The 14,410-nt window shown below is 45.2% G+C and overlaps 1 protein-coding gene across 6 annotated transcripts in view; it reads right to left on the bottom strand.

Annotated features, from left to right (window-relative positions):
* Positions 1 to 14,410, bottom strand: part of ETS1 (ETS proto-oncogene 1, transcription factor) — a 132,725-nt gene that overhangs the window by 21,525 nt on the left and 96,790 nt on the right. For 4 of the 6 annotated variants that reach the window (XM_045483441.1, XM_045483442.1, XM_045483444.1 and 1 more), the window contains 5 exons: positions 11,837 to 11,956; positions 10,108 to 10,308; positions 7,260 to 7,337; positions 6,130 to 6,378; positions 1,528 to 1,788 (listed from right to left, as the gene is read on the bottom strand). In XM_045483441.1, the coding sequence (XP_045339397.1) occupies positions 1,528 to 1,788; positions 6,130 to 6,378; positions 7,260 to 7,337; positions 10,108 to 10,308; positions 11,837 to 11,956 (909 nt within the window). The remainder of the gene's footprint in view (positions 1 to 1,527; positions 1,789 to 6,129; positions 6,379 to 7,259; positions 7,338 to 10,107; positions 10,309 to 11,836; positions 11,957 to 14,410) is intronic. The other 2 variants (XM_045483445.1, XM_045483446.1) reach the window with 1 other exon arrangement.

Here is a 14,410-nt window from a genome sequence, read left to right on the forward strand (position 1 = left end):
CCTTTACATTCGGCAAATGGCAGAGCACGGATCTCCCCACGCCGCGAGAACAGCAGCAAGCGTGACCAGCTAGAGACCCCGCCACCTCCCAAGCCCACACAGTCATGCTGGAGGTTCCTGGGTCTTTGCTTTCTCCTCCTAATTAAGCTGCATGACTCCCCACTCCTTCCTCAGTATCCAACTGGAGTCCGGGGCTTAAAATACCCAGGAGCTGAGACTACAGGAGCCAGCACTCTTATACACCTTGAAAGAGGCTGAATATATTTTTTGAATATACACCTTGAATACACTTTTCCTCATTCCAGGAGTCATTAATGGAAAGGGGCAAACTTTCTAACAGTCTGCTGTCCGGAGATGGGAGAGGACTCCCTTGGAAAGCAGCACTTTTCCACATGCTAGTGACATTCAAGCAAAGACTGTGGGAAGCTACTGTAGAAAGAACAGGGTGCCTTTCTGGGTCCTGACTCTGTGTAGACCTTGTTGCTACCTTAAAACACAGAAATAATAATTCCTGGCTACCGCTTCATGCAAGGAACTGCACCAGGAGCTACACGGAATAGACAGCACGAAAGACACACTCCTGAACTTTAAAGGTGGAGTAAATTTTCTCAGCCTTTGAGTCGTTCTCAAAGGTCAGCTGGCTTCCCTAGTAAAACCCTGAGAGTTCCCTGCTAGAAGAATGAGGATCAAGCCCGCTTTTGAGATCAGCCAGGCACCGCCCTAGAAACACAGGTAGGACGATTTGCCTCCATCCACACGAAGGGTGCCCCCATGTCAACCTGTCCAGGGTGGAGTCAAGTACAAGACAATGGTGGCCTACACAGGGGAGTAATCAAAGCTTAAAATAAGCTCCACTCAAGCAACACAATTTCTAATTCTTAGAAAACACTACAGTCTTCTAGAAAGGATCTGACAGTTAATACATTGACGCTCCTTGGATATTTCACAGATACCCTCTTCAAAAGCCTCCAAGGTTAGGCAGCACGTGGGCTATGACACGTTCAGACCATGAACTGTTTGATTACCCAGATTCTCCATCAAAGCCTCAGCTCTCAATATCCACCTCCCACACCCCACGCTCTTTCTTCATTCACTCATAGAAGAAAATCAGTAATAGAGCTAAGTGAGAAAAAAAGCAAGGGTTTCCCAACAGAGAGGCCAGGATCTGGACAGTGTAGGGTGACCAAGGGCACTTTTACCATTTGAACGGCCAGCCGATTGAGAACTCCCCTATAGAACAATCTAGAGTGTAAGCCATTCCATGATGCCTCTGAGGGAGAAGTTTTCCCTACCACTCTTGGAAATGATCCCTTGGGATAGAATGACACTGTTTACTTCCAAAAGTCAATGGCTATTCACAGAATGGGGGGACAGATGGATCGGACGTCTTGGAGGCTTGTTCGTCCCAGCTCCCCCGCAAAAAAGAAAGAGGCTGACTTCAGTCTCTAGGGACATGCACACCTTCTACTGAACCCACCCATGGTAATAAGCACACAGAGGCGGCTGAGGTGGGGGCAGAGCGCCTACCTGTGTAGCCCGCCAGGGCGGCAGCAGGAATGACAGGCTTGTCCTTGTTGAGGTCAGCACGGTCACGCACATAGTCCTTGAAGGTGCCCTTGGGCTTGTGGTTGGGCAGGGCGGCTGGATAGTCCTCTGAGTCGAAGCTGTCATAGGAGGGGACGCGCTGCAGGCTGTTGAAAGAGGACTGGCTGCTCCAGGACTGGGTGAGGCGGTCACAACTGTCGTAGCTCTCCACGCTCTCAAAAGAGTCCTGGCCTCCGAGCTTACCTGGGGGGAAAGGAGGTGGGAAGAGGGCAGGGGGAGAGGAATTGGGAAAAGACAACTGTAAAAACCCTCTCAGTGACGACGGATTGCTCATCAGACCCGAAGGAGGGATGGAAGAATGGAGAGGCCAGTGGAAACGGAAGCATATGGGTGTCCGGGGGGGTAGGGCGCCTCAGTGGGCCCCATCCGCGAGCCCACCGCCACCGTGTTGTCCTGTGTTACAGCCCCTGGGAGAGAGACTCAGCTGCATGTTGCTCTTATCAGTCAGAGGGGCACAGGAGTGTTCAGAACCAGAATTCCAGAGCCAGAAATCCAAGAGCAGAGCATCATACACGGTATTACAGAATTTCTGGCTGACGCAGTAGACTCAACGAAGAGATAAAGAAATCAGAGCAGTGTCAGGCTTAACTCCCTACTCCAAATCAGGCCAATGAGATGATTTCAAAAGGCCCAATTTGGCAAAATACTTTGGTCATAAGAAAAAAAAAAATTTCCACTAGACTAAGAGCAGATTCACCTTCCTTGACCTTGGAACTGAAGTGTTATTTTTTAGCATTTTTTCCAAATACTATTTTTAAATGAAATACATGCAATGCCTCTATGCCTTCTCAAATACAGAAATAAGTTATGAGATGCTTTTTTCCAAGAGATTAAAAAACAAACAAACAAACAAACAAACAAAAACACTATCGCTCTTCTACCCATGTTCTTTGTCCTCTCCAAGTACAATTTTGTACTTGGAATTTATACTTCACTGGGGGAGTGTGGCCAATAAAAAACAAAGGAACTGATTAAAGAGTTAAGGTCCATAGCAATGTCAGAAATCCTTTACTCTAGGAGTTGCTTCAGGCATTCTTAACTGACCACAAGATCATGCAAGTTCATTAATTTCCCAAACCAGGTTATAAACAGCTGCTGTGATTGCATAATAGCTCCTAGAGAAATTTCCATTGGCAAAAATGCCATTAAAAAGGAGACTAACCAAAAAAATAAATAATTTGGAGGAAAATAAATGTATCTAAAAGCTAAAAGGCTCACAGGAATAGGTTCTATGTTCTCCTTCCAGACAGTTTTCAGACAACCTAAACTAAATCACGGGAGACTAAATGGCCATCTCGATTCAGCACTAGCCAAGAGGCAAAAGGATGTGACAAATGTATATGCAGAAATACTACGTCAACTCTCAGTTGTTCAGAGGTGGCTGGTCTACTAGAAAGCTTAAAGCCCAGAGTAAGATTGGCCTATACAAGCTAATACTGGTGGGTTTCTGGTGTATTCTCCCCTTCATAATAGTGGGGGTTGTGGTTAGCACAGTGTAATTCAAATATTTAATTATGGTATCCAAACTGAAACTAAATATATACTAATTGGGAAGGAAGATATGTTGCTCATAAAATTTAAACAAACAACCAAAAAATCCAAGATAAAAGGTATTCAACTAAATATATACTTTTTTGTAAAGCCACTGTTACAGATTTCCTGAGCCCCTTATCCCCTCCAATACTGCTTTTAACAGAAAGGTAGTTATTCACCTACTTAATCTCATTCCTTCCTCAAATCATCCATTCAAAGAGGAGTAATCTCCAGAAGTCAAACCAAAGAGCTCCATGGGTTACTGGCTCTGCCTACCCAGTCCACTGGCACGTTTGCAAGTCTTTATTATTATGACAAATGAAAGAATTGTCTTTTCCAGAAAATTCACATTACGAGACTCAAGAAAACAGCCTACAACGCGAATGCAATAGCCTCTTTTGAACAGAACAGGAAATTTTGTGGTGTCTCATAAAAAGGTGTTGGCTAAGACCAGCTCTCCATCTTAATGGTCATTCAATTTCTCTGTGAGACAAACACACGGATAGAAAGCCGAAGAAAGAGAATTTTTCATGAAGAACACCCCACCCGAGTCGCCAGTATTTAGGTGGTATTGATACGTAAATCTCTCTGAGCTGATTCTACCTGCGTCAGTCACTTTTATATTTGGAGGCCGTGGAGAATGGAATTTCCACAAGCAGGAGAGCTGAGTTTCCAAGGAGCCCCAATAAGCAAGGGCACTAAACTAGGCCATAACCACCCTCTGGCAGCCTCTCAAACATGAGCCAAATGTAACTCAGTGGAGAGTTGTGGTTTATGGCAGTAGGCTGCTTTCTTTTAGCTCTATTTCACAATCCTGGAGCTGGGAACCTTCGTTTACGGGTATTTTCTCCAAAAATGGGTTGAATCCAACTGGATTAGGCACTCAGTTATGCTACTGTGCTCATGCAGGGAAGCATGTGCTCTCGAAGACGTCCACTGGCAAGCTTCTCGGAGAAATGGCTCAGAGCAAGTTGCGTCCAAAGCTATCGGACTCCACCAAAGAGACCTCAGAGCACTCTGAACAGTGGATGGGGTAGCCCCACAGCAACCCGCTGCACAGACTAGCACAAAGACAGTACTCAGAGTCCAAATAAGTGGGACACAGAAGCACTTTGTATACTATAATGCTGTACACGAATACCACGATTATTACTACTAATAATCCGCTAACAGTGATGCATTCATTCGAACCAATCACACCATGGCCGTTTCCATCAGCCCCTGGAAGATGTCATGTTTGCGAAACTTCTCAACTGCAAAAAAGCAGCCATGAGCAAAAGGGTCTTCCTCCCCAGTTCGTGTGGTCAGTCTGTCGTAAGGGAAGGAGAACGAGGCCAGAGAGAAACACCTCGCGCCCCTTCGTCCGGGTCACTCTCTGGTCCACAGTCACGGACCGTGGGGTCGGAAGGATGCTGGGGCCCAAAACCAAGAACGAGAGAAGGAGGGGGAGAAGGGACAATCACACAAACGCAAAGCCAGACGCAATTTAAAAACAGCGTGACGGCAGAGCTACCCGAAGTTATGCCACGGCAGAGCCCAGCCCTCACACTCGGCCTCATCGCATATATGTACAGAAAGCCCCACGAGAAAGAGTTCTACTGCTTTGACCTGCCTGGAAAAAAAAAAAAAAAAAAAAAAAAAAAAGCGCACACATAACACATGTGTGTGTATGTATTTAAATAGACATGCATCCAAAAATAAAAAAAAAAAAAAGAGTCAGAAAGGGGAAGGCAAAACTGGTTCCACCCATCCCCTTCGGTCTGAAACACAAACACCCTGGGGCCCTAAGACGGAAGATTACAGGTTCAGATTTTGCTAGGGACTTTCCCTCTGCAGGGCCTACTGCCTACCCTAAGTGCCTGCTGGGAGGAAGTGTAAGCCTCACACTCAAAGAAGATGACAATGTGTATGGCCCCTGGTGCCTGTAGAATGATTCTTCAAAGTGAAGATGTCTTTGGGCTCCCCTCTGAGAGGCTCAGAAGAGGCAGCAGAGGGATTCATCACTGAGCAGAAATCACTCCCAGGCCAGCCCAGCCGGTCTTCTGTGGCCGAAGTGCTCAGAGCACCAGCTCGAGGAGCTTTCTCCTGTTCCTCTTCCTGTTTGTAATTTTTCTCCATTTATCCATCGGAAGAAGAGTCTTTTTTTTTTTTTTTTTCCAACTTTCTAGAAATCAGCTCATTCTTCCTCGACGAACAAGTATCTCCTGACAGAAGACTACTTTTCTCAGAAACAAAACAATCTGGACACTTCACAAGGTGGGCGTGTGCCTCTGAGTGTTGATGTCCTGATCTTAAATTCGGGTGTGCTTGACCTTTCTTTGCTTTATAAAGTCAGTCAGCTCTATTTTGAAACATTTACTTCCCTGTCAGTGAATGTTTTATCATTGTCCTAAGAGTCGTGTCAATAAGAGTACCTTCTTTTGGAAGCCTCTGGCCACCTTGTTCCCTGGTCCTCTAGCTAAATATTACACATTTCCACCACACTGCTGATGACCGATTCCAAATAATCCACTGGTTAACCATCTTGTGTCTTCCCAAACCAAAGAAGTCACCGGAGGCTAGAGAGCCCAGGCGAAGCAGAGGTCATTCAGATACCAAGCCAGGGTCTACGGTCTGATGCAGAAATACTCTAGGAGGAACACTAGGGCACATGTGGAGTTCAGGGCTTTCCAGGAGGGTCACCTGAACCATTTTTAACTGGTTGTGTCTTCTTGAAGCAAAATTCTCCCAAAGAAGATAAATCACACCTTTAAAAACCACCACATTCAACCAGTTATTATTTAACAAAATATCTTACCCAAGTAAGAAATGTGACTCGTCACCATGCCAATTCCAGCATGGACGCCATGGTCTTTGTCACGAGGGCGGACCTGGCTAAAATTCCAGGTTGGAAAGCCCTTAATATCTACCTATTCTTGGGACCTGGAAAACTCACAAAGTTAGGTAATTTCTCGGAAACCCAAGAGCCTCTAGAGAAGAAATCGGACCTACCACGACTGGTCCTCCCCATGCACATGTTGTCTGGGGTTACAACTTCTTGTTTGATGGCGAAGTAGTCTGTCTGCAAAGTGTCTGTCTGCAGAGGGTCCCGGAGAATGACCGAGGGGTAGTCGTTCTCATACTTGAGGGAGAGGAGTTCCTCTGAGCTGATGGGATGGAGAGTCTGGTAGGACTCTGTAATGAAGCTAGGCTCTGAGAACTCCGAGGGAGGAACGCACTGAGCATGCTCGATACCATAACCTGGAAACAGAGAGCATGTGCCATTGGAGAGAGGGCCAATTTGCACCTAAAATAAGCACATCTTCACCATTTACCATAGCCCCACAAGCTGAAAACAAGCTTACTACCTTAGAGATTGAAAGGAACATATTTTAAGTCAGGAGGGCCTGGGTGTTTAACCTTGCTCTACTACTGAACAAGATACTTCCTTGACAAGATACTTCCCTTTTCTGGCTTAATTTACACATCTCTAAAATGGGGATGATTGCAATCTTCCTCAGAGCGTTGTGATAAAGATCGAAGGAGAGTGTATGTGTAAACTGCCTACCAACACTTGCCATCTTGGAGTGAATACCACTGTTGTTATTAGAATAAAAATCATAATAAACCGGTAAAATGAAAACAACCTGCTCAAGACTCCCTTCCAAAGCAAGGCCATCAGATAAGAACAGCCCTACCCTAATTCTCTTCTTCTGGCCACCTCTCCAGTATGGTTGGGTTGTCATATCTGCTAGTAAAAGGGAAAGAGAAAGGGCCACAGCCATATCTCTAACCCAACCCTCTGATGGCCAGCATGGTGCACGGGATCAAATAAGGTCAAAGTTCAGGGGTCAAGTTGTAGTCTCTCTGCATGACTTTTATGCTGAAGATATCAGAGAGAGAGAGAGATCCTGGCGTGGAGGAGTTTGCAGGTTAATAAAAACATCAACATGTAAATAGGTTGAAGCCTTGTGCCTTGTGGGAATAACAAAATAAATAACATAGAGGCTACAGTTAAGAAAATATTATTTTCCACAGAATTACCACGAAGGAGCCTGAGATCATCTGGGACAGGAATCCTTTCCTAGGTCCCCATCATAGGAAGAAAAAAACCACAGGAGACGAGTGAAAGGCGAACTTACTAATGAAGTAATCCGAGGTATAGCGGGATTCTGGATAGGTAGGGTTCACTCCATTAACTTGATATGGTTTCACATCCTCTGTAACGGACAGGGCGAGGAACAAAACAAAGAGGTCAACGCGCAAGTAACGTTTGGCCTAAAAGGACCTTGGACACAAGGACCGCAATGATCTCAGTCCCTCTTCTAAGAAATCTGCATGTTCGTTAACTGAGCTGGTGTCTGAGTCTACCCTGACTGGGGCCTTGTCTAGAAATGAGATCACAAAAGTATGGCTAAGTCTATTACTTCAGTAGCTGCAAAATGGTATTTAATATCTTGGAAAGAACACCAGTGAGTAATCTCCAAGGGCTGGGAAGGCATTCCACCCTCATTCTAATGGACGTGTGTACCCATTACCATCAGAGGCTTGGGAAGTTACCAGCCCAACACTCAGGCTGACGCGTTCTAAAACCTTTCGGAAACATATTACAATCTTTAGGTAGGTTGATTTTAACTTCTTCTAACAGAAGTCTGGTTTTTGTGTTGTGTTTTTTCGATCGCCCCCACATTTCAAGTGTGGGCCCAGAGGAGAACAGGACACTGGTAAGGTGACTCTTTGGTGGATGTGGCAGGGCTTGTACAAAGAGAGAAAACAGTTATCACCAGCTGCTGCTGGTGACCTGGTGCTAACTCCCCTTGGAAGGAGAAAGGAATGTAGGTGAATTAACTAAGCACAGACAAGGTCTCCGCTGAACGAAGGTAAATTCAGGATCCTCTCATTACCCTGGAATCCAGTGCCGTGACCTCAGCCATTGTATGGAGGGGTCTGATTCTGTTTCACTGTAAGAATCAGACATAAAGAGGGAGCATTGGTTTGGGTTTTTTCCTCAGATACCTGATAGCTTGTTGGGAGCAGAGACTGCCGGGAAAACAAGTTTATGCCTGCACCGAAAAAACAGTTCCCAGTCGAGATAAAATGATTAAACTCTGCTTTAGCAGCTTATCAGATTGAAACATCCCTGTACCTTTGGCCTTCCACCCCACCCCAAACAGCTATGTTCTGTTGCTCTAGTTTAATTACAGAACAAAAGCCATAGCCTCCATGCTAACACACGCTGCTCAGCTCTTCAAGGATCTGAAGGGAGATGGTTCTTCACTGCCTCTCCCAGTAGAAAATGGGTAGGACGAGAGGACTCGTGTTCGCAAACATCTTCAATTATTTCCCCATCTGCCTAAATTCTATTCCATTATGCCTTGGCGGGGAGCAAGTAAGCCACACCTGTCTTAGGGACCCAGACGCTCCTGCGGGAGTCCATATTATTATACAAAGAAGGCAGGGCAGGAAGTTCAATCAAAGAAGACCTACGTTTAAGGAAATGAGCGATCTAGGGGAAACCACCTAATCTGCCCTCATTTTACAGATGAGGACACCAACGGCACCCGCGCTTCTCTTCCCATCTCACGGGGCTGTTTTGAGAATCCAGAGACAACACGTATTTGAAAGCACTCCGGGAACAAGGAGGTGCTGCGCAGTTATTAATGACAGCTGTGATCACAAACGCTCCAGAAACACCTGGCGGCTCCATGGAGCTCAAGAGAGGGAAACAGCGTATCAGGAGAATATATTTGGGTTACACGGTCTGGTAGAATCCACCTTTGTGTTTATACGCCAATGGTTACATCAGATCTGTTATGAGCCTGCCCCATCTCTTCCCTCTATAAACAGGTCACTCGTGTCAACACGTAGGAGTGGGTGTTTGTGCAGTCACAGGGACATGTCAGGGTTTCGGGAAGCCTGTGCCCGGCCGTCCTCAGGCCTCAGGCGTGGTAGCCGCAGCGAGATTCACCTAGTTCTTGACTGCGTTTATTTATTTATTTTCCGGCAGAGGCCGAGGAGAAGGAAGATAACACCTCTGGGCCCAGAGGAATCTAATTTGGGGCTCTCCTGAGCATCGCGGAGTGGAAAATCTCCTCAAACAAAGGAAGGTATTATATGGAATAAAAGTTCTAATCCGGAGCTCTGCTCCCCGCCCCCAGCGTCTGCGCCACGGGCTGGAGCTGGTGACCACAGGGAAAGGGTGGGCCTGGGTCAGAGAGGCCACCGGGCTTCTAGGCTTACAGTCAGCTGGAGGGCACCGCTGACTGCTGGTAACTGCAATTTATTTTAAGAAGAAATTCAGAAAAATAAGTGCAAAAACACCCAAGTTTGCCGCCTGCTGCTGTTTCTATACTCAGCCAGGACTGTGGTACATGAGTCACTTGGTCCAAAAAGGTTGGAAGAGGCTCGTAGGGGAGGCCATGTCATTACAAGGTTGCAACATGGTATCCTGACATGACCCCGATGTCTGTTCTGGATGACAAAGGTATACCACACGGCTGTAACCCCAACCCCGTTACTGGGCAGGGAAGCCGGTCTTAGTAGTTAGCTCTGAGCATCGAAGCTTTCTTGCGGGATGTGGACAGGTACCACACTGCCATGGATCAAGGGAATGGGTATGAAGACTGCCAGGCAAAAAAACAAACAAAAAAAAAAAACAAAAACAACAACTATCTGTCTTGGAGCTGGCCGAAGACACTGCTCGAAGAGAACATGAGTTTAAGATAAGGACGGAGATGAGAATTTTGTATCGCAAGAAGCGTCCAGAGTGCAATCTTGTGAAATATTACAATCTGGACCCCTAAATACATAGGAGAAAGAGAAACTAACATTTACTAAGCACCTGCCACACGCCAGCCTGACATGCCTCCAGAGCCCGTATTAAGACCTCGAGGGGACACCCACACATCATGGCATCGATGTCCCACCACTGAGTGCGTTCCCTCACCTACCGCTGCAGCAGCCCCACCCGGCCTCCACACCGTTCGTTACCTTTCTGCAGGATCTCGAGATGTTCCCACAGAATGTCCCCGACGAAGTCCGGGGCCAGCTCGAGAAAGCAGTCTTTCCCTAGCGCACAGAGAGCTGCTCCATTCATACAGAACTTCTGGAAGTCCACACCTTTCAGGCTGAACTCATTCACAGCCCACATCACCCAGTCCCGCACGTGGGTTTCTGTCCACTGCCGGGGGTCTGAGGAAAGAGAGCAAAGGGAGATCCAGCAGGTCACGTTTTACCTCTTGCCCATGCCCCAGACAGGACATTAAAGGATCTGAATGTACTGAGGATGCTCTCTCATTTACAGATTTAGGAAGCACCCGCCTATAAAGGCATGTTGTGGGGCACCTTTTATAATACTCCCCCCCGACACTCAACATCCCCAACTTCTCTATCTCGCCAGTTAGGAGATCACTATCATCGACCAAAAAGTAATACACGAGTATTCTCCACCCTTCATTAAAAACTTCACGAAGCTCCTCTCTCACTGCCTTATTTTCATTAGGGGTTTTTTTTTTTTTTTTTAAAGTCCAGGACAAAGGAACAAAATGGCTTCTTTAATAGCAATAAGGACAGTCAAGTCTGTTCTAGAGATTGCACTCACCTGCCCCTGCTCTTCACCGTTATAACTGACTTGAGGCATTATCATTGATCATTTTTACCTTGGCTAATAACAACTAGTAATAATCATAGCAACTAGTAACAGTAAGTCAAACGGTATTTGCTAATAACAACATTATCAGGTGCCTGTGTTCATCACACCAGACATCCTGCAAGGCTGGAACAGCATCAGAGAACAGACAATACATACTCTTCCTACGTGGCCTGAGGTGGAACGTGAGTACATCAGCGTGGCCCTCACAGAGTTCAGAGGGCGGCAGGCTGTGGTGCTCACACCAGACCTGCTGTCAAGGTCACCCCCTTCAATCTAGCAGGTGACTTTATGAGATGCTGGCAAGCCAGTGGTCAGAATTCCCTTTGTGAATATTCTGCTTTATGTTCTTGATAAGATGTTGGACATTGCTATCAGCTGAGGTTTGTGGGAAAGTAGGACATACATGAGAGAAGGTTTGGAGACGCATTCACAGAATCTAACATGGGGGTCTGACTGGGCTGGAAGCAATAGACAGTGTTACCCTTACTCAACAGAAAAGTATTCTTTCTGCTCTCAATTGTTCAGGAAATGTTGCTTGCTGAAGGCTTAAGTGTTCTCCAGTCATTTGTCCTTTCTGACAACTCCAGTCCCCTTACATTCCTAAATAAACCCTTTCAGATGAGAACACCCAAGTATAAACACATTTCACCAAAGTACATGGAAAAGAAAAGAGCGATCAGTTAAATTCCAAGGAATGTAGCTCGCTGAGTTCATCCAATGATGGCCCAGAATGACTTGAAGACTGTGTTTTCCAAGCTTGTCTGTGCTTTGGAATTGCCTGAGAGGCTTCAAAAATACTGATGCCACAAGGAATTGCATGTTAATGGGTCTGAGACATGGCCCCCGGCTAGGGATTCTTTGAAGATCCTGAATCTCATGTGCAAATAAGTTTGGGAACCACTGTCCTAAGACCAAGATGGCAGTTGTCAAACCCAGCAGATGGGAAAACATTAGCATGGAGGCACTGACCAAAGTATGATTAGCAATCACGTCTATCTCACTCTATAGGTGAGAAAACTGACCTCACCTAAAGGCCTGATCCTATCTCTTTTTCTATCAACAACATACCTTTGGGAATTCCCAGTCGTTGCTGTTCTTTAGAGAAACCACTGAAAGTAGCTTTCAACGCTTGAGACATCATTTCTTTGCTGCTTGGAGTTAACAGTGGGACATCAGCACATTCCATATCTGTAAGAAAAAAAAAAATATCCTATGAAGAATAAAAACAACACGGGCGATGGATGTTAGCTAGACTTACTATGGTGATCATTAAGCAATATATGCAAATATCAAATCATTATATTGTACGCATGAAACTAATACATGCCAATTATATCTCAATTTTAAAAAAACTAATAGGTAGTTAACCACCCGTAAGATATAATAGGACATGAATGGTCTGAAGAAAGCAAGTTGAGAAATAACTATACTAACATCCTCACCAGGGCAGGTGAAATTTGGGGGGCTTTCCACAGTGTGCTAGGCCCCTCTCAAAAAAAAAAAAAAAAACCTGACTCTTGCCTAGAATGATGTGCATCCTTCACACACACACACACACACACACAAAAGCTTATTCTTTCTGTGTAGCTTTACTAATTCACCTAGAGTCCCTACTCACACTTCCCATTCACTGAGAGTGTTATTGTGACTACATACTTCCAGTTACCTATGAAGAGGAAACAACATTCACTCATTCGACAAAACTGAGCACTTGTCATATGTAAGGAATCAAGAGAAAACAGAAATGATCCCTACCCTCCTGGAGCTGAGTTATCAGATTCTGGCAGGGGATTCAGTCATTATAAAACCATTTGCCCAATTAAACATTCGAAGATGTCAATAAGGGCTTCAAAGGAGAAGCAGAAGATGAGATGTTAATGTGAAACAAAAATTCCGGCAAGGCTGGAGGAACCTGAAAGGGTGTCCCTTAGGAGAAGAGACGTGCATGACCAGAGATCTAAACCATGCATACTAGTTTAAAAAAGGAAAGTACTCTAGACCAGTAGTTCTCCAAGGGTGGTCCCCAGGCCAGCTGCATCATCATCACGTGGAAATTGTTACACATGCAAATATCAGTTCCACTCCAGACCTCCTGAATCAGAACCTCTGGGGGAGAGGGGGAAGCCCAGAAATCTGTGCTTTTAACACACAATCCAGGGGATCCTGATGACCATGGTCCTAGACAAGGGGGAGAAGCACAAATAAAGGCTGTGAAATGGGGGAAACTTTGCCTGTTTTAGTATCAAAAAAATGAATGCAGTGGGAGCAGAGAACCCCCAAGGACAGTTGTTTGAGAGAGGAAATAGACAAGCGCAGAATCTGTTAAGGGGTCCTGATGGATGTGAAGTGGCCCCACACTAGAGTTCTGATTTGCATTTCCCTAATGATTAATGATGTCTAGCATCTTTCCGTGTGCTTACTGGCCAACTTTGTATCTTCTTTGGAGAAAGGTCTATTCAAAGACTGTGCTCATTTTTAACAGAGTTGCTGAGGTTTTTGTTGTTGTTGTTGAGTTTTAGGAGTTCTCTACATACCCGAAAGAGTCGAGACAGGGTCTTAAAGAGACATTCGTATCCTTCTGTTCACAGCAGCATTATTCACAATAGCTAAAATGTGGAGGCAAACCCAAGTGGCCATCAAGAGATGAATGGATACGCAAAATTTAGTGTATACACGCAATGTGGTCTTATTCCGCGGGACGAACCCGCACATTACACTAAGTGAGATAAGCCAATCACAGAAAGACAAATTATATGAGGTACTCAGAGTAATCAAATTCACAGAGACAGGAAGCAGAAAGGTAGCTGCCAGAGCCTGGAAGGAGAAAGGGATCGGGGGAGTTTAACGGGGACAGAGTTTCAGTTTCACAAGATGGAAAGAGTTCCGGAGGTGGATGGTGGCAATGGCTGTACAACATTGTGAATGTCTGTAACACCACTGACCTGTACACTGAAAAATGGTTAAGATGGTGAATTTTACGTTAGGTATATTTTACCACAATAAAAAAAAAAAAAAAAAAAAAAAAAAAAGGAGAAAAAAAAAAAAGAGAGAGAGAGATCACCTTAGCTGTTCTGTAAAGAATGGTTGAGGCAGTGACTATGAATAGAGGTGGGAAAATTTGGTAAAAAGTTATTGCATTAGTTGCAGTGAAAGATTACGGTGGCTTTGAGTAGGGAGACGGTGTTACAGATAAAGTAGGTGGACAAAGTTGAAGTGCGTATGGGAGGTACTATCTATAAAACCTGATTTCTGTAGGTGGTGAGGAAGAGTAAAGTATCAAAATCTGTACATTTGCAAACATGTCATCTTTGGCTACATCCATCTGTTATTTTTATCTCTATGTCCAATCCCTCTAGTACTTGGAGAACAGGTTTAAAGCAAAGATCCACAAATATGGCTCAAGGTAAAAATTCTCTGCATTCAACGCAGGCACAAGTTCCTATATAAAAGCCAACCAGCAAAGAAATGACCTGAGAATTCCTACCAGCCATCCCGTCCGTGATCTTTAGGCAGTGATTACACTTTATTGCAGTAATTTCCAGAAGCCCTCTTCCTCACCCTGAATCTGGAGTGTATCATATGAAACTGACTTATTCAATGGCTGAGTTCCAGGCACGGCTACTGCAGAAGTTCCTCGACTAG

This window comes from Leopardus geoffroyi, chromosome D1 (assembly GCF_018350155.1).
Source record: "Leopardus geoffroyi isolate Oge1 chromosome D1, O.geoffroyi_Oge1_pat1.0, whole genome shotgun sequence".
NCBI lineage: Eukaryota > Metazoa > Chordata > Mammalia > Carnivora > Felidae > Leopardus > Leopardus geoffroyi.